Source organism: Aplysia californica, unplaced genomic scaffold (assembly GCF_000002075.1).
Source record: "Aplysia californica isolate F4 #8 unplaced genomic scaffold, AplCal3.0 scaffold00053, whole genome shotgun sequence".
Lineage (NCBI taxonomy): Eukaryota > Metazoa > Mollusca > Gastropoda > Aplysiida > Aplysiidae > Aplysia > Aplysia californica.
This window is the reverse complement of record NW_004797323.1, coordinates 1,330,736-1,356,001: the sequence shown is the minus strand read 5'-3', so window position 1 is coordinate 1,356,001 and position 25,266 is coordinate 1,330,736. Positions and strand designations below refer to the sequence as shown.

At 40.7% G+C, this 25,266-nt stretch overlaps 1 protein-coding gene across 5 annotated transcripts in view; it reads right to left on the bottom strand.

Moving 5' to 3' along the window:
• Positions 1 to 1,537: 1,537 nt before the first annotated feature.
• Positions 1,538 to 25,266, bottom strand: part of LOC101853767 (helicase with zinc finger domain 2) — a 166,906-nt gene continuing 143,177 nt past the window's right edge. For all 5 annotated transcript variants that reach the window (XM_005092802.3, XM_013079486.2, XM_035968354.1 and 2 more), the window contains 8 exons: positions 20,509 to 20,775; positions 19,154 to 19,347; positions 17,059 to 17,244; positions 16,577 to 16,783; positions 14,316 to 14,534; positions 12,785 to 12,929; positions 8,235 to 8,402; positions 1,538 to 4,084 (listed from right to left, as the gene is read on the bottom strand). In XM_005092802.3, the coding sequence (XP_005092859.1) occupies positions 3,966 to 4,084; positions 8,235 to 8,402; positions 12,785 to 12,929; positions 14,316 to 14,534; positions 16,577 to 16,783; positions 17,059 to 17,244; positions 19,154 to 19,347; positions 20,509 to 20,775 (1,505 nt within the window). In that variant the 3' untranslated portion in view covers positions 1,538 to 3,965. The remainder of the gene's footprint in view (positions 4,085 to 8,234; positions 8,403 to 12,784; positions 12,930 to 14,315; positions 14,535 to 16,576; positions 16,784 to 17,058; positions 17,245 to 19,153; positions 19,348 to 20,508; positions 20,776 to 25,266) is intronic.

Below are 25,266 nucleotides of genomic sequence, written 5' to 3'. Positions count from 1 at the left end.
GGGGTGTGATGGACATGTTAATCTTCAGACACGATCCAGACATTTAGTTTAGTTTTAGTAAGAGTTTTACAGCACTTGCAACACAAAAAGGTCATATATAAGTGCCGAAGATTAGAAGTGTTACAAGAGATTTACTTAACAAACACAAAAAAGGAGGAGTGATCAGAACGATAGATCATGTTCAGTAGGAAAGGAGCAAACCACACTTGAGCACCCGCCAACCACCCACATCCAGACATTTAATAAAAACATTTGTCTCAGTGAATGCAATGAAGGTCCTGTCTGACCTGCAACAAGTACATTTGTGTTTTAAGTTTTAGTAGAGGTTTTATGGCGCTTGCAACTGCATAAGGTCATATGAGCGCCAGAAGATTAGAGGTGTTACAAGAGAGTAACAAACATACAAAAGAAGAAGGAGAGATAAGGACGATAGATGTTTGATAGGAAAGAAGAAGCAAACCACACCAGAGCACGCGCCAACCACCCACCCATTTGTGTTTGTGTGAGTGTGTGTTTGTGTATGTGTGTATGTCTGTGTGTGTGTGTTTGTGTATGTGTGTATGTCTGTGGGGAGGGGGGTGTGTGTCTTCTTCATATGACAATTGGCAAAAAGTTTTGAAATCACAAATTTTCACAAGTTTCTGAGAAAGTTTTGGACTATCTATAGCTCTACGATGGTTAAGTAGAATTGTGTTATTCAGTGAGCAAAATGAAACATCTCCCCCCCCCCCCCCCCCCCCCACAGGGTGATTTAAGTCAGTATTGTATTATACAACTAAAACATACCCGTCCATCTCAATACTTAAATGTACAACTGATACAGGTTCATTAATTTCAGCATTATATTCTTCAAGTTATACATACTCATTAATTCTGCAACCAATATGCTCTCATCTGTTGTGGCATTATATTACAAGCACAACTTATACACACTGACTAATTGCAGTATTATGCTGTACATAGGAGGCAGCTTACACTTATACTGAAGTTGTTGGGACCAAACTCATAGGGTTAGTTCTTATGAAAATATCAGCAATGTTTTCCTCACCACTGCAACTTTTTTCCTCCAGAAGCAATCACAATAAAAAAAAAACAACAACAAAAACTGAGGTGAGCATGAACACTAAAGAGTTGTTATGAGCCAAACCCACAACCAACACAGATTCTCACCATTCAGACTTTAATCAATAAGCACAAATAGAAGACAAAAATACAGGAGCTACAACAAAAAGCTTACTTAATGTATATAAGCCAGATTTCCTTTTATCTAAATCCACTCTGAGAAAACTCTACAGTAAATTGAACATAATAGTTTCACGCCACACCAAATGATGAAAGAATGACGAGATAAGCATCCTACTTAGAGGCAATGTAATCATGGTGCATCGAGGGAATGTCATCAATAACCTAATGTACCAGTAACAAAGGTCAAATTTACAAATACTTGTTTTAAGGTGGGACTGGTGCTGAAAGCTTTCATTTGGGACGATAAATAGATAAATAGATGATTTTATCCCCCAAATATATATTTTTTTTAAAATTTCAGAAATAAAAAAAAGACAGTCATTATGGATATTATTAAATTACATTAATTTTTTGCCTCAAGCTTTTTAAAAGTTTCTTATCAAATAAGTTGAAACATCGCAGAGATATACACTACAAGACAAGATATGATAAAACTTTGTCTAGAGTATATTACTGATGAACAATTGTCTTGATTTTGTAACTGCACATGCCCTTAAGAAATGCACAGAAAAGGCTTGGGGCTCATCTAATTGGTTAAACTAATTCATTTAAGTCTTTTGTGTGTTTTAGTAAGTGTTTTACGGCACTTGCAACACAATAAGGTCATGTAAGTGCCAAAGATTAGAAGTGTTACAAGAGAGTAACAAACAAAAAAAAGGAGGAGAGATAAGGATGATAGATGTTTGATAGGAAAGAAGAAGCAAACCACACCAGAGCACCCGCCAACCACTCAGCTTGAATCTTTTCCCCATACCAGCAGGAGTGAATTAGCCGGGACCAAGCACGAATATTGGTAATCGCCAAGGGGCATCGACACTTTGCAATAGAGTTGGTCATATAGTAGGGCTAGACATATTACATAAACAAACATGAAAAAACCCCAAACAAACAAAGAAACGAAAAGGAGAAAGATACCCTTGGTTCCTGATCCCATAGAACAAGAGCATGGACTGAGTAGCTTTAAGAGGCAATTTGCAGCTAAATAAGGTCTGAGAAAATTAGATCTGGTGCATGTGAGTCTGGCAAGACGGAATGTGCAAAGGCTGTGCATTGCTGTATAGTTTGTGATTTCACTCAAAAATGAACAAAGTCTCTGCTTCAGAAAACTTGTAGGATACGTACTTGGTTTTGTTTTCAATTACACTCAAATCAAACATTTGTTTCTGTATTTACTACGCCTCTGTTTGGGCAAGTGCTCCTAAAAAAATGTGTGCTTAAAATTTTCTAATTTTTTTAAAGTTCTTCAAATAAAAGCTGTAGGCCCTAACATATTTTTTTTCTCATTTTTGTTGCTTTGAATTGTGCTACTTCTGGTGTTGCTGTAGTGTAAATATGATGCACATGGTGTTGGTGGTTAAACTCTTTTGAACTAAAGCAAAAATCTCATAAAATGCCCAGGCCCATGTGCATGTGTTTCTGAAAATACCCCATTCTCAAGTGAGTTTAAAATTCTGTTTAAGGTCTACAAATAGTAGTGAAGTAAAAGTTGCACCAACTGTACGCAAGAAATGTAGGCTTTAATTAAAATCTTAAGTCTTAACACAGGCACACCATGAAAGACATGGTAAAACAAACGAAACAACAGGTTAAACAGAAAGCAGCTTTATGTTCATGTCAGACTGTACTCCTGATGAGCTGGCAAAGGCATTTCGTTAAGAATCAAAAGCATGGCAACAATTGCTGCATTCGACAGCATCCTATGGGTACAAAACTTACATATTCTACTTTACCCTGGTTAGACCAATATGTCCCCCAGAACTGTTTTTGTAGACGAACATGCCCTTAGGCAATGCATAGAACAAGTGTATGGCTCATCTGAATGGTTTAAAACTCTGGTCTACAAACAGAAGTGAAGTAAAAGTTACATCAACTGTACACAAAAAAATGTCAGCTTTAAAATCTCAAATCTTAACACAGGCATACCAAGAAAAACAAGATAAAACAAATGGAACAATTTAAAACGGAAACCAGCGTTACATTCATGTCAGACTGTATTCCTGTTGAGATGGCAAGGGCATTTGGTAAAAAAATCTAAAACATGGCAACAATTGCTGCAATTGACAGCATCCCATGGGGACAAATCCTACATGTCTTACTTCTGGACTCTGTTCAGACCAGTCAGGGTGACTACAAAAACAAGGAAATGACCTATTTCACTCCAGTCACTGGAAAATATTGCATCATTAGTGTAAAGCAAACCATTTTAAACCAAAACCAAACTTTTTAAGGTATCTCTTCTTATTTGCCAACATAAAAAAGCACAGGCTTACATGGATATCAAATACATTTGACAGAAAATGTTTTTTTTTTTATCTGCCAACATTAAAAAGTAACCTACCAGTATAGGCCTACAAGAATACAAAATAAGCTTGACTATAAAGATTCTTTCTTTTGTGTCAACAAAAAAAGTCTAGGACTATGAGACTATAAAAGAAATCTGACAATAATGTTATATGCCCCCATCTATGAAGCAGGAAGACACAAGTGACTCAATAAAATCTTCTCCAAGACGAGATTCCACCAACCCACATCTTATGCGAACATAATGAAGAGCCTTACCGAGACACTACAGACGAACATCACTTAAAATACAGGAACATAAAGTTGTTTAAAAATATTCTCAAAAGATAAAAGATACGTTGATACACAAAGAGTAATGCACAGAGGACCCATAGTGGACGTAAGGCTGAGTGGGCAAACAGGGCAGATAACACTGGGATTTATCTGTTGTTCATCGTGATGAGGAAAGCATTGGCCTCCTCCTCTAGGCTGTGCTTCTCTCTGTAGGTGTTCAGCAGCACTGACCACATCTCACTGGTTCCCAGCAAGTGGCGGTTCCCTGAGACAGAAACAATATCGTATCGATTCACCAGAAATTTGAGTTCATCCGCTTGTTTTCTTGAAAGTATAAATGGTTTAAAAAAATTTTTTTTTTTTTAGCCACATAGTATGATGATTGTTTCAGCTGATTGACAAAATGTCAGACAGACAAGAACTACACACGTGAGACTTTCCAGAATTGGCAGAAGCATCCTCTTGTAACTTCTGTTCTTTGTACCTGAGACCTAGACCTAACTGATGTACATTCTATGATCAATTGTCTTTCTCTCTTAAGATTAGGCATGGGCAAACGGCCCAAGAGCAGTTTCAGTCCAATCCATGAATCAACCCAGTAATCAATAATCATCCCCCTGGGGAGTTAAAAATTAATATTAAAAAAACTGTCCCTCTTGAAAATCAAAATCAAGTCTCTAGCCCAGCTGGAAGCAGTAAATCTAATATTTTATCTCATGAAATGCCTTTAAGCAATGGCAATTCTTTATTGAGTATCTCGTTCTTTCTTCAAGGATGTTGTATCCCCTTCAGCTTGGGTTGGCCAAATTGTGTCGCTGGGGGCGAAAAAACACCTAGACCTTAAAGTCTTTTAAAATGCATTTTCCCAGGAACATTGTGAGGCTACAGTCACACGGTAAATCGAAACTTGAAGGCCCTTCATTAGTTAGATCTTGGAACATTTCATAAAGACAAAGACATCTTTCATCAGGAATTTTGGATTACAGTTAAGTTTACATTCAAAGTCAGCAGATTATCAAATACTACAACACACAGCCAAAACAAGATAAACATTATATACACGATATTTAATATAAATCACAACCACACATCATAGCTGGTTGCTCCAGAACAACTTTTGAGCTAAAGAGAAAAATCGCCTCCAAAAAGAATGGGTGCTACCATCACCTATCCAAAATGCTGGTACAGTCCACTCCGGCTTTAAACACAGTCGTCGGGAGAAAGCTTAAGCGTTCTTGAGTGCGAAGTATATATAATCCAGAGATTTTCATGTTGAAAATTTCCTGTGCTACTTCCCTTTGTTTGTAAGTAGGCCTATTGCGGTCCCGCAAAAGTATGCACTGTTATTTTTACCCGCCATGGTAGTTTTCGTTTGTTTATTAGTTTTGTTTTGTGGTCAAATGGGAAATGAAAACTTAATTTAGACAGCCAGTCACGATACAGCACACTAGGCCTAAACATTGCCTGTGCGTACCACTGCCCGCTGTGCCACATTCATACCCCCCCCCCCCCCAAGAATACACGGTCTTTGGTCCAACCTCGCGCGTGATACCAAATCAGGATTATCGGACAGAGAGGGGCAATAAGGTGAAATCGCAGCCTGCCTCCTTTTCTCGTCCCACCGACTTTCTGTGTGCATCTCTCTGCCTTCCTCTGCGCGCATGTGTGTGTGTCCATCGCTTGCGTACTTTGTGTTTCTTTTAACACACTGCTGCGGTGTAGACTGTGTTCAAACTTTGTTGGGTCATCATGAAAGTATTGACTGTCTAGTAAATGAAGCGTGCCTGAAGCCGAAGTTACCGTGCTTAAAGGTGTGTAATTTATACAGCAGAAATTCGGTAAGAGCCGTTCAGCGTGCTTGAGTCCGAAATGTGCTTTAACTCTTATCCTGCGTCTGTGCCCAGATGCGTATCTTATCAGCAACCGATTACGTCGGACTCGCCGGGGTCACTCAGTGTGTACTGTTGGTGTACAGCGCGCGCGCCGGGAAACGTGTGTTTTCGCCATGAATACCGCGGGAGTGTGTTAACTGATGATGAAAATAACGCTCTATCCTTCATAGCATTCTATTTATAAAGTGTTACAAACACATGAATAACCCCCTCTCACAAGCTGATAAGACATTACGAGTAGTTACGCCCATTTGAATTACCTTTCTGGACGCTCTTGTTGTTATGAATGACCTGAGGTTCGAAAAGGGATAATTTAGGACAATTTCCGAATGTTTTACACTCAAATTGTTCTTTGTACCTGCACAAGGGTATTCAAAACTATCAAACAAGCTCATTTTTTATCAGGTAGTATTATTTCATACAAAATCAAGCTCATTTGAAATATTTTGTATAGAAAAAATGGAAGTCTTGTTTCCTGACTATCCTTTCGAGCTCCTCATGTCTAAGTGGGTCAATTTCTTCTATAATTTCATTGGATGAACATCTAGAGCTATCAACTTGGCATGTTTTGAATGAGATGTATGCCTCGATTACGAACCAACGCAGGTGGTTCTAGAAGAAGGCCACAAACGCACACAAACTCAAGCAGACTGACGCACACACACTTGACCTGCGTGAATGGGGATCCGACTCGGGACCTGAATGACACGTAAGAGGATGCGCGCTGCGCGTGCGCTGAGCCAGGAGCTATACTGACTCGGGACCAGAATGCAGGCGAGGTGCCGAAATAGGCTTATCGGGCTACATAAACCCGGCTCCCGCAGGATGAGGGTTAACTGATTCCGTCCATTCGGCCGCTGACAGCGGCTCTGAGTTTTTCCGCTGCCTCCATTCGGCCGCTGTGAGCGGCTCAACGAAATCCGAAACAAATGTGCACTTTTTAACATAGTTCCTACTTTTTAAGTTGTCGAAAGGAAGTAGAACTTGTAAACAAACCTGACCTCAATCTCTGAGCGCCAATATCGATCGAAACTCCGCGAAATTCTTGCAAAAATCGTTGTTTTGTTGTTGCGATGTTGGCTAGATCTAAGGGTAAACAACACGGAGCCTGGTATAATAAAAAGGCTCTTCAAAGAAAGATATTCAACTAAATTTGTGAAATTCTTGCATAAATGTGTGCTAGGGCGATATCGCTACAATGTTGTGTTGATTCCTATGGATTATAAGGACTTGTAGAGCTGAGAAAATGCGGTAAGTTGAAATTTTCGAAGAGCTGTTGCGCAATTTTTTTTCCTCATTCATTTTTGTCAGAAGGAAAATGTAATACAAACAGATTATAGGTCATTGTTATTGATATAAACAGATTTTTCTATTTATTCCCATCAGTTTGGTATATGACAATACCTATTAGAGTGACTTAGAGCTTCACAGTAATGCATTAAATAGATGCACCCCAGGTCTAAAACTGAGCAGGGAAAAATAACTCTGTCCAGAGCCTGAAAAAATCATGGACGGAATCAGTTAAGCCGGCGTGCTTAAAGCCGGCACGGACTGTATTGCTTGACATTCACTAGCACTTTACAATCATGTGTGTGTATGCCTGGAGAAAGGTCTCAGTTGTCGGAAATTTTGAATATTTAAAATGAGGGCATATTCTCATAGCAAATTCAATGCTGAACACACTGGTTTTTACATTTTTCAAATATCTTGAGAAGTTTTAAAGATATGCCACGTTTTGTAACATGGATTGTCAAAACAAAGTTTGGAGAAAATACCAAATTCTAGCACATTTTTAACCTTTGGTGAAGTACAACATGTTGCAATAAATAATTAATTAATAATATTTAGACTTAAAATATAATAAAATCCTATACATATGTTATTAAGAAATGAGTAAACGTGTGTTCTTTGATGGAACTAAATTTTTTTCTTTATCGGGTATGACCTTTTTAGCCTTTTCCCCCTGTTGATCAAAAAAGCTTTGCCGACAACTGGGACCTTTCTCCTGGCATACACATGTTTATTTTAAATCTTTCACCACTAACATTGCTTGACAATAACAAGCAGTTTATGGTCCTCTATCTAAAAGCTGTCACCAATGACCATGACATTGTTCCAAACTTACAAGTGCTCTACAGTCCCCAATCTAAAATCTGTCACTAATGACACTGCTTGGCACTTTCCAGGTGAGAGGTTGGCACCCGGCTCTGGTGTGCTTTGCTCCTTCCTTCCTACCATACATTTATAGTCCTTACCTACCTCTCTTTCTTCTTTTCTATGTATGCTACTCTCTAGTAACATCTCTAATCTTTGGCACTTACATGACCTACTTGTGTTGCAAGTTCCTCAAAACTCTTACCAAAACCAAACGTTTATCAGCGGTCTCTACAGTATGGACCAGAAACTAAAGGCCCACAGCACAGTAGGGTTTTGGTTGCAAAAAATTTCAAGAAACCAATTCTAAAGAGATATAACATCATTGACACGATACATGCCAGTAGTGCGACAACCCATTGTACTTACCGATGATGAACAAGGCCGTCTTCGCCCGAGTCAAGGCAAGGTTGACAACGCTGGGGTCAGCCACCCGGCCCAGATGATGCTTGACCCAGCGCCTAGTCTCTGGCCGGTGCAGCTTTCGACTGTCCAGAGACCTCACACAGGACAGGATCACGTACTCACTCTCACGACCTGATACGGGGGAAACTTTAGTATTAGTAAGAGTTCTACGGCACTAGCAACACAATTAGGTCATATAAATGTGAAAGATTAGAAGTGTTATACGAGAGTAACAAGCACTAAGAAAAGGAGAAGAGATAAGAAAGACAGATGTTTTTTGTTTTAGTAGAGGGTTTTCCGGCGCTCGCAACTGCATAAGGTCATGAACACCCAGGGGTGGATGTCAACAGAAGTCCTTACAGAGAATCAGGCTTACTCTGCTCACCTCTCTAGCTTCGACAGCACAAAGTCTGCTTCCACTATCAAGGCATCCCGGAAAAAGCGGTCACAAAGAGTGTGGCAAACATACAAATGAAGCAGAGGAAAAATGACGATAGTAAGGATAAGGAAAGAAAAAGTTGCCGTTCCCTGTTGTTTTCTACTGTGCATAAGATCAAGAAATGTTCCCTCTTTGGGAATGGCCTAAAGACACTTCAGTCAGTGGCACCGACCCGAGGGGTTACCCGACAATCACCAACAAGGGGGAAACAAAATGATGCACATAACATATATGTTGATAGTGTCTGGCATAGATGAGATGGGATGTCCCCTCCCCCTGCCCAGAAGTGTACTTTACAGTAGAGGCTATAAATGGTTTAAATAAACTATTTCAGACCACCTCAACTCAAATTTGGTTAAAAGGAACAGAAAAACATCCAACAAAACTTGATGAGCAACTTCACAGAATTTTACAATATAACCATAATCAGATTTTCGAAAATTTCATAGTGAGCACATTTGTGCTCGTTACCATTGAATATCGAAACAGTAATTGAGTGTTTTACCCCCCAACCCAAATCAGCCCAACATACGATCATATACAAAGCCGGCTTTTCGTTTCTGTCTGTAAGGGTAAACTTGGACTGAGTGGTATCAGCTCCAAGTGGACAGATGGTGATGAAAACAGATTTTTTAATTAAAAAATTATTTTTTTTAGTAGAGGGTTTTACGGCGCTTTCAACTGCATAAGGTCATACGAGCGCCAAGGGGTGGGTGTCAACAGAGAAGTCCTTACAGGGAATCAGACTTACTCTGCTCACCTCTCTAGCTTCAACAGCATAAGGTCTGCTTCGACTAACAAGGCACCCCAAAATAGCCGGTCACAAAAGAGTGACAAACATACAAAAGAAGTAGAAGAAAATGACAATAGTAAGGATTAGGAAAGAAAAAGCAGCAGTTCCCTGTTGCAGATCAGGCACAGTTATGAGCGTAACATGATGAATCAGCCCATTTACAATTCTACTGTGCTTGAACGAGAAATGTCCCCCCTTTGGGAATGGCCTAAAGACACTACAGTCAGTGGCATTGTCCGAGGTTTTTAAAAAAATTTACCAACTCGAGAACCATGTGATGGTAAAGAGCCATGGCACTACACCACACTACAGGTGCTGGAACACATAACACAGAAACAAGTTGCCACGACAGACACAGGTCATTCAACGGCAACAAAAAGAAAAACCAGGCCTGACATAATGATGCACAAAAGAACAAACCAAACAAACCAAAAAATTAAATCCAAACATAATAAATAAATCACAGATAGAAAAGTGGAAAAGAACCGGACACCTTTTCAAATACTTTTTCAGGAAAGGGAAACAATTGCAATAAAGACTATCAGCCATGGTGCGAAAGTCCATGAGCTGCCAGACATAAAAGAACACCAACTATAAAGAAGGGACATTTATCCACTAGCAGCTAGATTGGTAACCATAACAATCAATATTACTCAATAAATTGAAATATAGAACAATTGTCCAATAACATTACATTAAAAAAAAGGCAGAACATCAAACAGTAAATGAGACATAAGCGTCCTGTATCACATATCAATCATAAAACATTATCACACATCAAGCATACAAAAACTATACCCCAACACACAAGGTAGACTAAAAACATGAAGAGCATTTGATGCAAGACACACTAAATAGAGAGAGAGAGAGAGACCCCACTCACAGTGCAACCTAGCAAGCCACCTGTGCCCCACTACCGCGCTTGCAGGGCAACATCGCTCGCCAGCAGCAAGACCGGTAATCCACCCCGCTCGCAGCGTGAACTCTGAACTCTGGACGTGGTGGAAGCGAGAGGCTGCGCTGGCTTTGGTGCAAAACAAAGAGGGCCGTAATATAGCCTAGTCCAGACCGTTCGCAACATCAGTGCTTTAACAGAGAAAGTGTGACATCTTCTTAGGCTCACATTTTGTTATGAACTGTTTTCACTGGTATTAAAAATGTAGATACGACAAGAAAGTACTGGGGTCGGGGTATGCTATACTATTTAAGTGTGAACTTACAGACAATTTTAACTGACAAAGTAAATCGTCAGCATCCCGTGGCTATTAATTTAATCACTCGCCTAAACTACACTCCCACCCCGACACTTAGGACAAGTTGAAGTTGAAAAGAATGAATTGGGTTGGAATGACAATCCAGCGCAAGAAGTCAAGAAGTTCAGACATGTATGGGCTATTTTTAACTTCCCATCCTTGCTCAGCTGAGTGAGAGTGGAATACCCAAACACGCAATGTTATGAAGAATAATTTGTAACAATAGGGAAGCTCTGCTCATTAGGTAACTGAAACTGGTAATTGTGTCATTCATACGTGAGCGGTCCATTTTCAATTTTTTGGGGTGTAGCATTCAGGAGTGTTCCAATGAACACTTTTTCTCACACTGTTAATTCAACAAACAAAAAAACCCCCCAAAAACCAAAACCAAAACCTGTCACGACAGGAAGCGTAAGGGGAGGGGCGGGCTCTACGGAAAGCGAGGGGTGGTGAATACCTCTCACTTTCCCAACCACATTGCCCCCTCTGCTCCCCAAACAGCGCCATCGCTGGAAGTGTGAGGGTGAGGGCTCGTCCGCGTGGACAGAAGTATCGCACGCTCAGTAAACAAGAGTTTCTGACGTCACGACACAAATCAGCAAGTCCGTCCACCGTCCACGAGCAGCAACTCCGGTAGCGGGCAAAGCACAAGCCTGCTCGCAAGCCCCTGGCGCAAGCCGTCCGCTGCACGCAAGCCTTCGATTGATCGAGCAGACTCCAGCTATAAAACACGTACATGGCACCCTAAACACATTCTGAGCACATGGTACACGAAAAACACATGTGGTACACATCAACACACAAGGCACATGGTGCACAAAAAACAACAACACATGGCACACAAAAGATTTAGGTTTAGTTTAGTTTTAGTAAGAGTTTTACGGCACTTGCAACACAATAATGTCAAAAAGTGTTGAAGATTAGAGGTGTTACAAGAGAGTAACAAACATAAAAAAGCAGGAGAGATAAAGACGATAGTTGTTTAATAGGAAAGAAAGAGCAAACCACACCAGAGCACCCACCAACCACCCACACATAAAAGATATACTGGGCACACTGAAAAAACACATGGTACATAATAAACACAATGAGCACATGGTACAATAAAAACACACATGGTCTAGCATCTGTGTTTGTCGCGGCCGCGATTTTCGGCATTTTTTTGTCAGCGAATCGCGTCCGCGATTTTTGCATTTAAAAAAAAAGAAAAGGCTACTTCATAACATAGACGTGTATTTTGACAATTTTAAGGTGTCCATGAATAGTTATTTTTACGCGAAGAATAATAATAAGTACATTACAGATAGACTATTCATTATATTGCTGTTTATCTTTCATTTTCCCCTCTTTCTTGGTGTGTTAATTTTTCTTATCTATTTGTGTGTGTGTTTATATAGCGTAATGTCATTTAATTTGATGTTGTTAACATTTTTAAAAAAAATTTTTTTAATGTGTTATGTTAAAGCGTGTCTCCACCAAAACCGAATGCTGGCAGGCCCCTTGTGTGTGATTCCATAATTTACATGTAATATCCTGCACTTTTTCTAGAATTAAACATGTTTAGGGTTAAAACAGCAAATCTTCGGATGGGTGGACACATGCCCTTATTTGTTACTTTTGGCGGTTGTTTGTGTGCTGTTCTAATTTTGTTTTTATTCTGTTGTAAAACCTTTATTTTTCATGTATTTACACTCTATATGTCTACAAATAATACTCTGGATGCTTAAAACAGAGATTAAGTTACCTCTATCAATATACTACGTAGTTGAAAGCTTGAAAATTAATGGCAACTTTTTGGGCAACTTTTGCCATTTTTGTGGCAACTTTTTGCAACTTTTTGACAAAAAAATGGAAACAAACGCAGACGCTAGCAGGGTACACATCAACACACAAGGCACATAAAAGAAACACATGGCACTCTAAAAACATACAGGGCACACTGAAAGAAACACATGGTACACAACAGGCACACAGGGCACATTGAAAATACACAGGGCACATGGCACATTAAAGACAGTTCTGTTCTCACCCATGGCATCTAGCACAGTGTTGACCTCTATCCTTGGTGCCACCGACTGCTTGACCTTCTCCGCCTGGGCTCGTGTCATCGTCAGGACCTGGATGGATGTGTCCTTGACCCCATGACAGCGAGTCAGGGCCGTCACCAGCCCATTCTGTACACAACATAAGACAAGGTACCATAAGATATTGTAAGGTGAAGTAAGATAAGATAAGCATCATAACACCTGAGGTACATAATCAATCTTGTAAGTACACACTTGAAGAGACACAAGACCGTGCAACAGAAAGCAGAATATTAATCCCTTCCCTACGCTCAGTGCAACTGGCATTTTCTAGTACACACTCACCTTATCAACCACATGTCTCTACAATACAGGACATAAATGTAGACCAGTACAACAACAACATCGTCTGCTGCAATATGACCAATACCTACCACCATCGCAAGATACAGAATAGGCCATCAACAACATTTCTCCAGCTGAAGCCTGTCCTGTGAATCCTTTTCTAGCTGTTTTCATGATGTCCCCACCTTTTCCATTTCCGCTTGTACTGCTCGCCTCCATGTCATCTTTGGTCTTCCTTTCTTACATTTTCCTTGTGGATTCCACGTGAAAGCCTGTCTGATGATGCTTGTTGGGGGTCTCCTCAGGGTGTGCCCAACCCATTTCCATTTTTTCACCTGTATGTCTTCCTTTACTGGCCTTTGGCTTGTTCTTTTCCACAGTTGAGCATTTGTGATTTGATCGTACCACTTGATCCCCATTATCCTTCTTAGGAATTCTTTTATGAAGTTTTGCAGTTTCCTTGCTGCTGATGCTGTGAGCCTCCATGTCTCTGAACCATACAGTAGAACAGTCTTCACGTTTGTTTTGAAGATCCTCAGCTTGGTGTTCAATCCCAGTTCCTTAGACATCCATATTATATTCCTGAGGATGATGAATGCTGCTCTTGCCTTTTGGATTCTGACCTCGATGTCTTCATCTGCCTTGCACTTGCAATACAATCAGGTCATATAATATGTACCGAAGATAAAGAGGTGTAACGAGAATGAAAGATACAAACAAAAGAAGGAGGAGAAATAAGGACAATAGATGTCTGATAGGATAACCGCCCGCATGTGGCAACAGAACAGGGCCTGCCATCTTCACAGGACATAAAATGCACATCACCACAGTACAAACACCATCTGTTGTGACGAAACAGTTCCAACCATCATCACAGGACACAAAAAAGGTATTTTTTTACAACACAAACACTGTTGTCTGCTGTGACTGAACATGGCCTATTATCAGTTGTTTAATTGTTTATCTGAGTAAAGAGAAGCACATCGACACAGTAACGTTTATGTAGTATTGGGAAAAGGTAAGACAAACAGAAACAAAAAAGGGAACGTAAAGAAGCAAGACCTACCAGTGGCATCCTTCAACCACCCGCACCCTACCACAGTGACAGGACATAGAGCGTACACCACCGCAGTAAAACAACCATTGTCTGAGGAGACCAACCAGTGCCTCCCGCTGCTACAAAAGACTCACCACAAAGTCTGCCTCTTTCTGGTTCCAAACGTTGTCCTGATCCCTAGAGGAGCTGTCTGTGAACTCCTCAGCACCCTCTATGTGGCAGAAGACGGACGGGAAGCCCACCTTTCCGGGCCAGGGGATAGATGGGGCAGGGGGCGGGCTGAGTATGGAGCTGCTTGTGGTGAGAACCCCGTTGTAGAACTGTCGAGAGGGGAAGCTACACAGACCTGTCACCTGTGGGGAAAATAGTAGGAACTACAATCAAACCAGCTCTAACGGCCACCTGTCTAAGATAATCACCTTTACGAGAGGCCACTTAAGACTTCACCCCTTGTGTGTTTTGTTATACCATAATGACATTGTCCAAAATGTCCACCTGTCTAAGACAACCACTTTTCTCCTCGACAACGGGTGGCCATCTCAGACAATTGCGTCTGTACCTGTTTGTGTTTTACAGGGGAAATGAAACAGAGGAAGGCAATGACTACAAAAGAGGTAGTCCTTGGAGGAAGGCTATAGACCATCTAGCCCAGTGATATGAATGTTCAAGCAAGAACAACTAAACATTCCTACAAACAGCTGGAGAGACTGTCCCGGGATCATGATAACTAGAGATAACTTGTGAGCTGCCTACAAGGAAGCATATAGGCTTGTGTTCTTACCCAGTGGACACTGAGTGCAGATCGACCGCTTAGTGTTTTACTCTACTATACTCCATAATGAAAAGTAATGTATGACGGAGTCTTACACTGAGCAGCCGAGATGAACTGTTGGTTCGGGATTTGAATCACTGTATGCAAATCTCGTGGTATTACCGTCAGGATATCATACGTATTGGAAGAGCAGTTTGTTTTAGTGTTTTACAGCACATGAAATACAATTTAGTTTAGTTTTATTAGAGGTTTACGGCACTCGCAACTGCATAAGGTCATAGGAATAAATCATTGATGGTCAGGTCAGGAGCGCCAGAAGATTAGAGGTATTACAAGAGAGTAACAACATAAAAAGAAGAAGGGGAGACAAGGAGGAAAGAAGTTTGAAAGGAAAGAAGAAGCAAACCACATCAGAGCAATACAATTAAGTCGTTGAAGATTAGAGGCGTTATAATAGTACAACAAACACAAAAAAGAAGGAGGAATAATGAATAGATATGTACCTTCACAATACAGTTACCCAGCGTATACCCTAATTTTCCTCAATTTTCACGTCTGAATGTCGCATGTCACAACCTCGGAACACTTCTTCGAATTATTCTTGATTTTAGTAGCTTTAGCTCAAATTTCTTTCATCGCGGCCCTTATCACGTTCCTGTGCCGTAGAATCTTCGCACTGTTAATGTCTCTAATTCTAAACAATAAATTTGCGAAAAAGTTTCTTTCTGACAGTTATTTTCTAAGATCACAATTCAATATACTTGATCAACGCACAGAGTTTCCAGCCGCAGCAACAATCCGAAGACAGACAGACGGAATCAGGGAATGATAGAAAGGGGGAAAGTGGCACAAAAAGTTCGCCAGATTTTGATCAATCTGCAGGTAAAAAATGTACTGCCGACCAACTCACAATGAATGCATGGGGCATAGCGGATTAATGGCCGGTGGCAGGAAATGCGCAATCTGGCAGGTTTCTATACCGTAACAAACTATTGCCGAGAGAATCACCGTAAATATCCGTAACTTATACTATACAAGACGATACGAAGGCGAGTACCGGTCTTTTGCTACGGAATTTCCCTACGCTGTCGTAGATTTTTACGGAGGGAGTTGATAATGATGGAGGAACAAGTATGGAACTAGCAGAAAGTACGGATTTCCGTAAAAATACGGAAGGAGTGGAAGCACTGAATGATGCCCTCCAAATACCAGTACCAAAACTGTGAACCAGATGACACGGGCAGTATCGCATACAGACGTATCTCAAAGGTTGACAGAAATGACCTATGTCTGTATGCAATTCTGCCCGCGATGAGTCAGCCTGCGCTCCTTAGTCAACATACCAAATTCCCTGCTCATATCACTATCATTATACTTTTCTCTTTGATCATTTCTCTACGGCTGAAAAGTGAGTAAACAGTAAGACTCATAGCATGTGTAACCAAAAGATACAAGTTCGATTTTTGTGTGGTGAAGTTTATTTTATCGAGTAGCTTTATCTTTTTGCTGGGATGCTGTATCCTCCTCAGCCCTGACAGCAGGGTGTAGGAATCCAACCACCTAAATGATCCACAGCTGCAATAATTTTGAAAAGTACATAGCAATCAAACCATAACAACTTACAGTTCTAAACTGTTCAGTCAGTTTCACAGCCCGGTCAGCAAAGCGAGCCAGCAGTGACCTTGACCCGCTATGTCGCCCGGGGAACTGACTGACCAGCGAGGGCATCTGTGTATCTCCCAGAACCAGCAACTGATTGACGAGTGGATGTGACACCAGCGGAACCATGGCTAGGCTCTCCTGAATAAGGCCAGCATCATCCATGATGATCTAGATAAAGAAAAACATATCAATGGTTATATGCTCTGATCAAGTAACTGGTTTCCCAAAGTACTTTTATACTGCTTATAGTACATGCTGACTCCTTGACGTCCTGTAGATTGACCCTACAATACTTTATATTAAAGAACTATAAAAAAAAAACTAGTAGAAGTGCTAAATCCAAAAAACAAAACAAAACTAGTCATAGCTGCCTAACATGTTTCACTATAAGCTGCAGCAAGTCATCTCTGCCCTTCGAGGCAAAACAAGGGCACAACACTGACCTGCTTGACACACGTGGCCTGGCGGAGGATGGGTCGGGCACTGGTGGCACAGGTACACAGGATGACCTGTGCTTTACGCAGCTCGTGCAGCTGAGCGCGGTCAAGACACGCCTGAAAGTCTTTCATGAACTGTGGCTCCGGACTGCCGGCTGACATAGAAAGAATCATTTCTTGTTCCAGAATAGCCTGTTAGAACAAAAACATTGTTTGCTTTTAAGGCAAAGAGAAGCACACTGACACAAGCATGATCATTTATTGCTTGGGACAAAATTAAGACAGACAGAAAAAAGAGAAAAGGAAAGAAGTAGAATAGACCAGTGGCACCTTCCAATCACCTGCTAGAGTAAACAGAGAATGACTTCACGAATTCACCAGTGCTTTATGATTAAAATACAGCACCTGACAATGCAAGCAAAAACACAGATTGTAACAAAAATCACTCAGACCTGACCACCATACACATATTGATGATGTGAAATTCAGCTGCGTCATTAATCCAGACTTGCCACTCTATGAAATCTAAAAATCAGGATTTCTGAGTTAAAAAATCAGGATCTGGTGAAAAAAATCGGGATCAACAGCAAATCAGACATAAAGGGCACTGGGGAAGGCGAGGGGGTCCTGGTTCCCTTGAGGCAAGTATGCAAGGCAAAACTTTTGCAGGAATAAGTTCACGTTTGGACCTCTAAATAGAGGGAAAACTGAAAGACAGCATATATGTACTCGAGTCGAAGTTGTATAGACTGGGGGAGCGAAGGTCGCAGTGATGCTGAAACACTCGTAGTCTTGAAAATAGCTGACACGTAACCCTAATCATCCACGCAAAACGCCAGCGTTTTAACAACATTTGACTTCCCTCACATAGAAAAAAAGATCGCGCCAAGGCTGTTCATTAAAAAAAATAAATTCCTTTCCCCTTAATTAGTACCTGTATTACGGCACGCATTTTAAGCCCAAGTGTCAAAACAATACCCCCACCCCCTCCCCCCGCCGTCCACACTGGTTAAGTCCCGAAAAACACCTCGACCAACGCGACCGGTGTGAATGAACTTTGTTGACCCTGACAACCGACGGTCCCCGACACACGCGCTACTCACCACACGTACGAGGTCATGTCATGTGATGCGAATGAGCGTTTGAAACTAGGTCGATTTTAGTATAAATAACGTGCGTTAGTCATCTACCAGATCTAGATTCAGCATAGATGATTTAGAAAATAGCGTTCCAAGTTCCTGCAGACAAAAAGTCCAATCGGTGTTTCCAAGCAAAAGAGATTGCAGAACTTTTTATAGTTTTTTCTAAGAATCGGACGTAACGGACGCAACAACAAGAAATCAGGATACTGGCGATCGAAATCGGGAAAATCGGGATGGTTGAGATTTGGGGCAAAAAATCGGGATGAGTGGCAGGTCTGTTAATCATTCTAAGCTCAAGTGACAACAAATATGAGGTACAGAAGAGTTGGAGCCTGATGATTAGTGGGACGTATATATGTAACATCTCATAGGCAATCAGGAGCAACAAATTATGCCAACTTCCGTAACATCAATGGTATGCAACAAAGATAAAAATTATGCATTTCGTGACGTACCAAGTACGTCATAAGACAAAAGGGCAGATGGGTCAAAGGTCAGGAGAATATCAAAACACTGACAGGCTAACAAAAAACTGGTAGATCAACACAACAGTGGTGTGCGTTTGTGTGTCTGTAGGTGCACGCACACGTGCATGCATGTAAATGTATCATGACCAAAAAAAACCCAAAACTGATGTGCAATTTTTTAAAGAAATTCTTACAGTTTAGTCTCACTCTCTTCGTTTATTTATCTGATGTGCTGCACTGACATGCAAGTATTAAGCATATCTGCCAATCCATATATTATAATGTACGGATATATGGGCTAAAAGCCTTTAAAAAAAACTATTTTGAATTTCGAACTCTGTATCTCTCTCTTCTTTCACTCTTCTCTCTGTCTTTTTATCTTCTCTCACTTTCTCTTTGAGAAGGTGGTTGTGCTGTCGAAATACCAAGAAAAAATTCGCTTTCCAACAATGTTCCCCATCCCCTCCTCCAATAACTCAACAAAATCTCTACCTGGTTCTCTGGGTTCTCTGGTCTCCTAATGAGGTGATGCAAGGCCACATCCTTTTGCACCGCACACGTTGACTGGCTGCGAGAAAACTCTCCTGGACTGATGGTTGTGCTGGTGGGGAAGTCACGTTCCTCCACTTCCTCACTGTACACACGCACAATGCTGATCCGCAGTAAGTTGAGCGCTTTGAGGAGGCCTATGGAAGAAAAACAAATAAAATAAATATGTTACATAATTCCAGCTTATACTGAGAAGGGAAATAAATCTTCTGTTACAGAAAACTGCAATTTCAACTTTGATAAGGCAAATTCCCTAGATACAGAAATAAATGGGACTATAATAGAAAAGGTAGGTAAAGGATATACAAGGCATACTCTTCTCTTTCTCTCATACTGTTCCTCCCTTCTCTCTCTTTCTGTCTCTCTTTTCTCAGTTTTTCTCTCCTTTCCATCTTTTTTTCTCCTTCTTTTCTCTCTCTCCTCTCTCATTCTTTCTGTCACAGTGACCGATAAGGTGGGATACCAAGATACCATGTCTGATCAAAGAAGTGACATCACTTTTCCCAGCCATATCCACTTCAGCCACAGTGACTGGCAAATGACTTCAAAACAGCTGGTTCACACACATTCATCAAAAAACACTCTTTCATTAGTAACTTTTCAACAATTTTTTAAATGGCAAATCTCATGTCTTAGCATGCAGGGGTCAAGAAAGTAGTTGTGTCCTGACCCTGTCCCTCGACAACAGATGAACTGTTTAAGTTTTCAAACTGAAAAAAAAAGATGGTTAAAAAAAAGGCCAACATCCAGTGGGTCAGCTTCTTCTGTCCAAAGGGAAGCTGAGAATTTTCATGAGAAAATAAGACTTAGAATGCGCAAATTATTATCTTTTTTCTTTTTTTGCGACCATAACAAATTCAGATAAGTTTCTATAAATCCATGACGATGAAATTCCCTTGTCTCGTACATTGTGTCCAGTTTGAAAGCGCAGATAAACAAAAAACGTGCTTCCTTTCCATTGAATGGCTTGTGTATATATATATAAAACACATGCTAGCACAGTAACTGAGAGCATAGACCTTAACTCATAACAATGGCAGGGTAAATGCACCATACATAAAAGGCACACGGTATATTATTTTTTGTGTTATGGAACAGGCTCATTGTATCAGCACGGTAATAGCTTCATTAATAAAATGGACACAAAATGTCATTTTTCATGTTCAGGGACAGCCTCATAGCATCAGCAAGGTAAGTGCATCAAACATACAATACACAGGGAACAAATCTTTTTGGTGTCAAGGGACAGCCTCAATTCTTCTTTATGAAAGCTCATCTTGAAGCCAGGGCTTCCTCACCTGTAATAACATCCAGGGACCGCTCTGAGGCCCCGCAGATCATGAGCTGTGTGCGGCCGCCATTTTGTCTCTTCTGGCGCACTTCGTCCCCTGTCCTGTTCCTCTGGACCAGCAAGTAAGCCAATCTGGCAGCACAGAGCGACTTGCCAGTACCTGGGCCTCCGCTGACCACAGTCAAGGGTTGCTGGAAGGCAGTGGAGATCATCTCTTCCTGCTCTTCTGCCAAACGCGATTTGAGCACGGAGCCATCTTGTGGGATTGGGTCAACTGCGAAAAGCAATACAAAATATCCATTAAGGCAAGCACTAATAGATTTTTAATATTTTTGCTGTTCATGACAACGGTATCTTGAAACATGACTACAATGACATTGAAAGTTGAAAGGTCATATAAAGAACATGTTCTAAGAATTTTTTTAATTTTTGAAAAAAATGTGGTCACCTTGAATTTTTAATGATTTCACATTTTCTCATTTCTAAACAAAAACTATTCAAGATATAGCCCTCAGATTTGCAGTGTACATATTTAACAAACTGGGATGTGTCATAATGAAAAGAAAGCATGATATTTAAGTCTGTTTTATGTGTAGCTTGAAAAAAACAAACATACACATTAGTTAAAAAACACTACTGACACAGACCTGCCACTCTATGAAACCTCAAAATCAGGATCTCAGGGAGAAAAAATCGGGATTTGGTGAAAAAAATCGGGATCAACAGCAAATCACCAAGGTGACTGCCAAAGCTGACTTAAAATTTTTCCAGGGGTGTCCATAAATTACTCTGCCTATATGCCCTCTGGGTGTTTTTGTTTGTTTGCGTGCGCGCGCGCGTGTGTGTGTGTGTGTGTGCGCGCGCGCGTGCAAGTTATCATTATTTTTTGTAAATCCTGAAGCATCACGTTAAGTACTCCTAATCCAAGTGTCTATACACCCCCCCCCCTCACCCCAACCAATAAGTCCCGAAATACATGAACTTAAGTTGACCCCGTCAACGGACGGTCCCCGACACGCAGAACTCACACGGCGATGTCATGTCACGTGACGTGAACGTGCGATTGAAACAATTTTATTAACGGGTCCGACTAACTGCGCGTTCACACAAAACTCTCAGATGAGCGACAGTCGTTCTACTTCGAGTAATCTAGGTTGTACCAACAAATCTCTTATCCCCCATAATGCGTTCAGACTAAAGCAACGACAACGGCCGAATGTCAGTCTTGTCAGCACAGTTACATGTAGTTGTGTAAGGGATAGAAAGACTGTCGCTTGTCCCGAGTGTTTGATGTGAACGCGCAGTTACCAGACCTCGGACAAGGCTTGTTTTGAAAGTAACAGAGGAACTACGAATAGTATCGATTATTTGTACGCCCCAAATTGCAACAGTTAACAGGCTATCATCGGAGAATTCTGAGTGCGGGCAAAGACAAAGATAGTAAATAACGATCATACACAACTTGGGGCGAGTCAACTACTAAATGCGGCATCGATATTTCGGGAAATAGTGCTCCGAGTTCCTACTGACAAAAAGTTCAACGGGTGCTTCCCGCGATAAAGGAGAAGGCAGAGTAAGTTTTTAGAAAAACCCAGTACAACAGCAGACTGGGACAAAAAATCGGGATACACGCGATCGAAATCGGGAAAATCAGGATGCTTCAGATTTGGGGCAAAAAAAATCGGGATATCCCGACTAAATCGGGATGAGTGGCAGGTCTGCTGACACAACCAAAAATTTTGTCAAATTCAAAGACAATATGCCCAAAATCTCTTTAATATGTCATTTAGATACCATTTCTACACGTCCTTGCAAAATATCATATAAATATCTTGGAAAACAACTTGGCAATTTGAGAAAATCCATGCTGAAAATGACAAAAGGAGGCAGGCATTGAAATGACTGTGCCATCCGCTCTTACGGAAACTCACAAATCTACTTAGCAGGATCTGGTGACCTATTTCAACTGTTTACAGAGTTTTTGATTGAAAGCGTACGGTGCTGGGAGTTATTTTACCAGATTAAGCACTTAATGCGGTTTTCAGTGGTATACAGCATGCCGACTTTCTATTCAAAGTAACAAATTGGTGGCAATAATGTTTTATAACCCAAAACTAACAATGTAGGCCTTTTTTGTGATCCTAAAAGATCACCCCTAGGTTACAAAAACAGAAAATTAGTATATTTATGGTGTTTTCTGAGCTTTGGAAACATGTGGAACATGTAGTATAATGGTCTAACATTATTTCTGGCCCAAAATCTGGAAATCGATTTTTCAAGCCAAAAACACCCAGAAATTGTATTAGTGCTTGCCTTTACTAAATGCCTACTAGTTGCACTTTTACGCATCTCTATCATGGGTCTCAACTCAGAATTGTTAAAAAGGAGGAACTTTCCGCGTGATTGCGACAGAAGCCCATTTTCGCGAGACACCCACTATTATTATACTGTTAAACCCTAGAATGTTGAAATAAAAACCATCAATTTATCAAAGCAAGGTTACTTCATACCAGTTTGAGGGTTTGGAAGATAATTTCAAATAAGAGTCACGTACCAAATATTTACAATCTTGATTACGTACAGAAAGTGGAGGCGCACTGTGGTCTTGTGCGACTTATTTATATTTTACCTTCATCATATTCGCCTATATAAACTATATAAAAATGAATCTTGTTTTGAGCCTGGGAAAAGGCCTAGAACCAGAATATCGACTGTCATGAACCTGTCCGGGCGTAATGATTCATATAATAAACGTGAAAGACAAAATTAATGCTCAAACTCCAAGTTGTTGTTGTAGTTGTTGTTGTTATCGATCCAGCAACAGCTGGGCTCTCGCCCTTCTGTCCAAACTCCAAGTAGAATAATAACTTGAATAGCTCAAGTAAACCTATTCAGAGTGAGAGGTGTAAGAACTGTTGGAGGGCAAGATACAGTGACACTGAAAATCTGCGAATCTTGAACAAAAAGCTAAAACATAGAGACAATTTACTGTCACCCATCGAATGAAACGCGAACACTTAGGCCCCTGCCCTAAGTTCATTAACACGCTTACAAGTAGTTATGACGGATCCCGATTATACACAAGGCATGCACAAACGCGCACTTTACTTTGCAGAGAGCTGTAGTAGTAATCAAAATTCTAAATATTAAAATTTGCTTCCAATTTCTTTTCTTTTTTTGTCCTCTGGTGTTGCGTCCAGCCCTCCCCCCATCCCCGAGTGTATACGGAATCCTGTATTTCACAGCGCTCAGAACGCGGGCAGGTTCATTGACCGGTCACAATGACGAGCCCGACAAGACGCTTTTATAACTTTCCCCCCCCCCCCCCCACAAGTGACAGCACAGTGACGAACATTATTTTCATGGCGACACCACGTTTGTAATGCAGAACCTGCATGTTACAAATGTTGCGTATTCAGACTTTTACAGACAAATTTCTGAGATCTTGATTTTCCGGTCGAGCCTCGGTGTCACATACAATTCCGCTTGCCGCCATAGCTGCCTGTTTACGTGAAACGTACTCTCACACCGGGAAAAGCCGAATTAACATCACAATCGCGACCGGCAAAAATGAACTTAAAGACGTTATCGGATTTGGTTTACAAATAATATTCGAGATCTTTTATGTATTTTCCCGCGTCTCGGCGATTTTTTTTCTTCAAATTCCCAGGTAATTCCCGAGGCTTGGCAGTCACTCTGCTCCCAGCAACTCTCTTTCTGATTGACCTGCTTTCGCAGTAGCGGAGTACATGGCGGTAGCGGAAATCCGCTACATAGCGGAATATTGAGACCCATGTCTCTATGCCATGTATTTAAGAATGAACTTTGACCTGCTTACAGTTGCCCTTAGATGATACATTTATGACTGCTACAACAATGGAAATGTCCTCCTGTATGTAAACCACAATCAACATTTACACTAATGAAGGTGAGCTCTGTGAATAAATAATTATCACAAAAGCGGTGATTCTAAACGAATACATTTAATGGCCATAGAAGGGTTGTTAAAATTATAGCACATGGTTTTGTCGTTAATTTATGAAACTTTTGTTTGCTTAAATACATTTGGTTAAAGACAAATACCAGAGGACATGACATGAAAACCCACCACCCATAATTATTAAATATTAAAAATGTACTGTAAGTAAACTCAGAAGCCCATCAAAATTTAATAAATACCCAGTACAAACAAAAATGCTTGATCACTTGATCCTGGGAACAACATCATAGCACTCCGGGCATTGCCATACGTGCTCCGCTCCCCGCTCCAATATCCACCCCAGAGTCTATCTGCTGATCGTTACAGTGTTCATTTGGTTATTAACCCGTCTTTCCATCCCCTGTACCATGCTGGTTCTGCCACTTCCTCTTTGTTTGTTTAGTATGGGGTTTTACGGCGTTCGCAACTGCATACGGTAATATGAGAGCGCGAAACACAAGTTAGTTTTATTCGCAGTTTACTGTACGGCTGGGCACAGGTCAGTAGTTAGATCTTAAAATGTTAAAATATTTAAAATTCGGTGTAAATATATATTTTCAATCTAAAACACCTTTCCTAAATAACTTTGAAAAATTTAATAATTCAATTTCACTCTTTAATTTCCCATTATAAAGGCCAATGGCCTTCATAAAATCCACTTCCTCTGAAGACACCCAGTTCTTCAAGTCGTAATATTGGCGCATAGTCACGCTCAATCTCCTTATCTTCAAGTATGGTGGCAAGGGCCTTCACGACATCATTTTTGTCCATTTTAATGTCAGTATT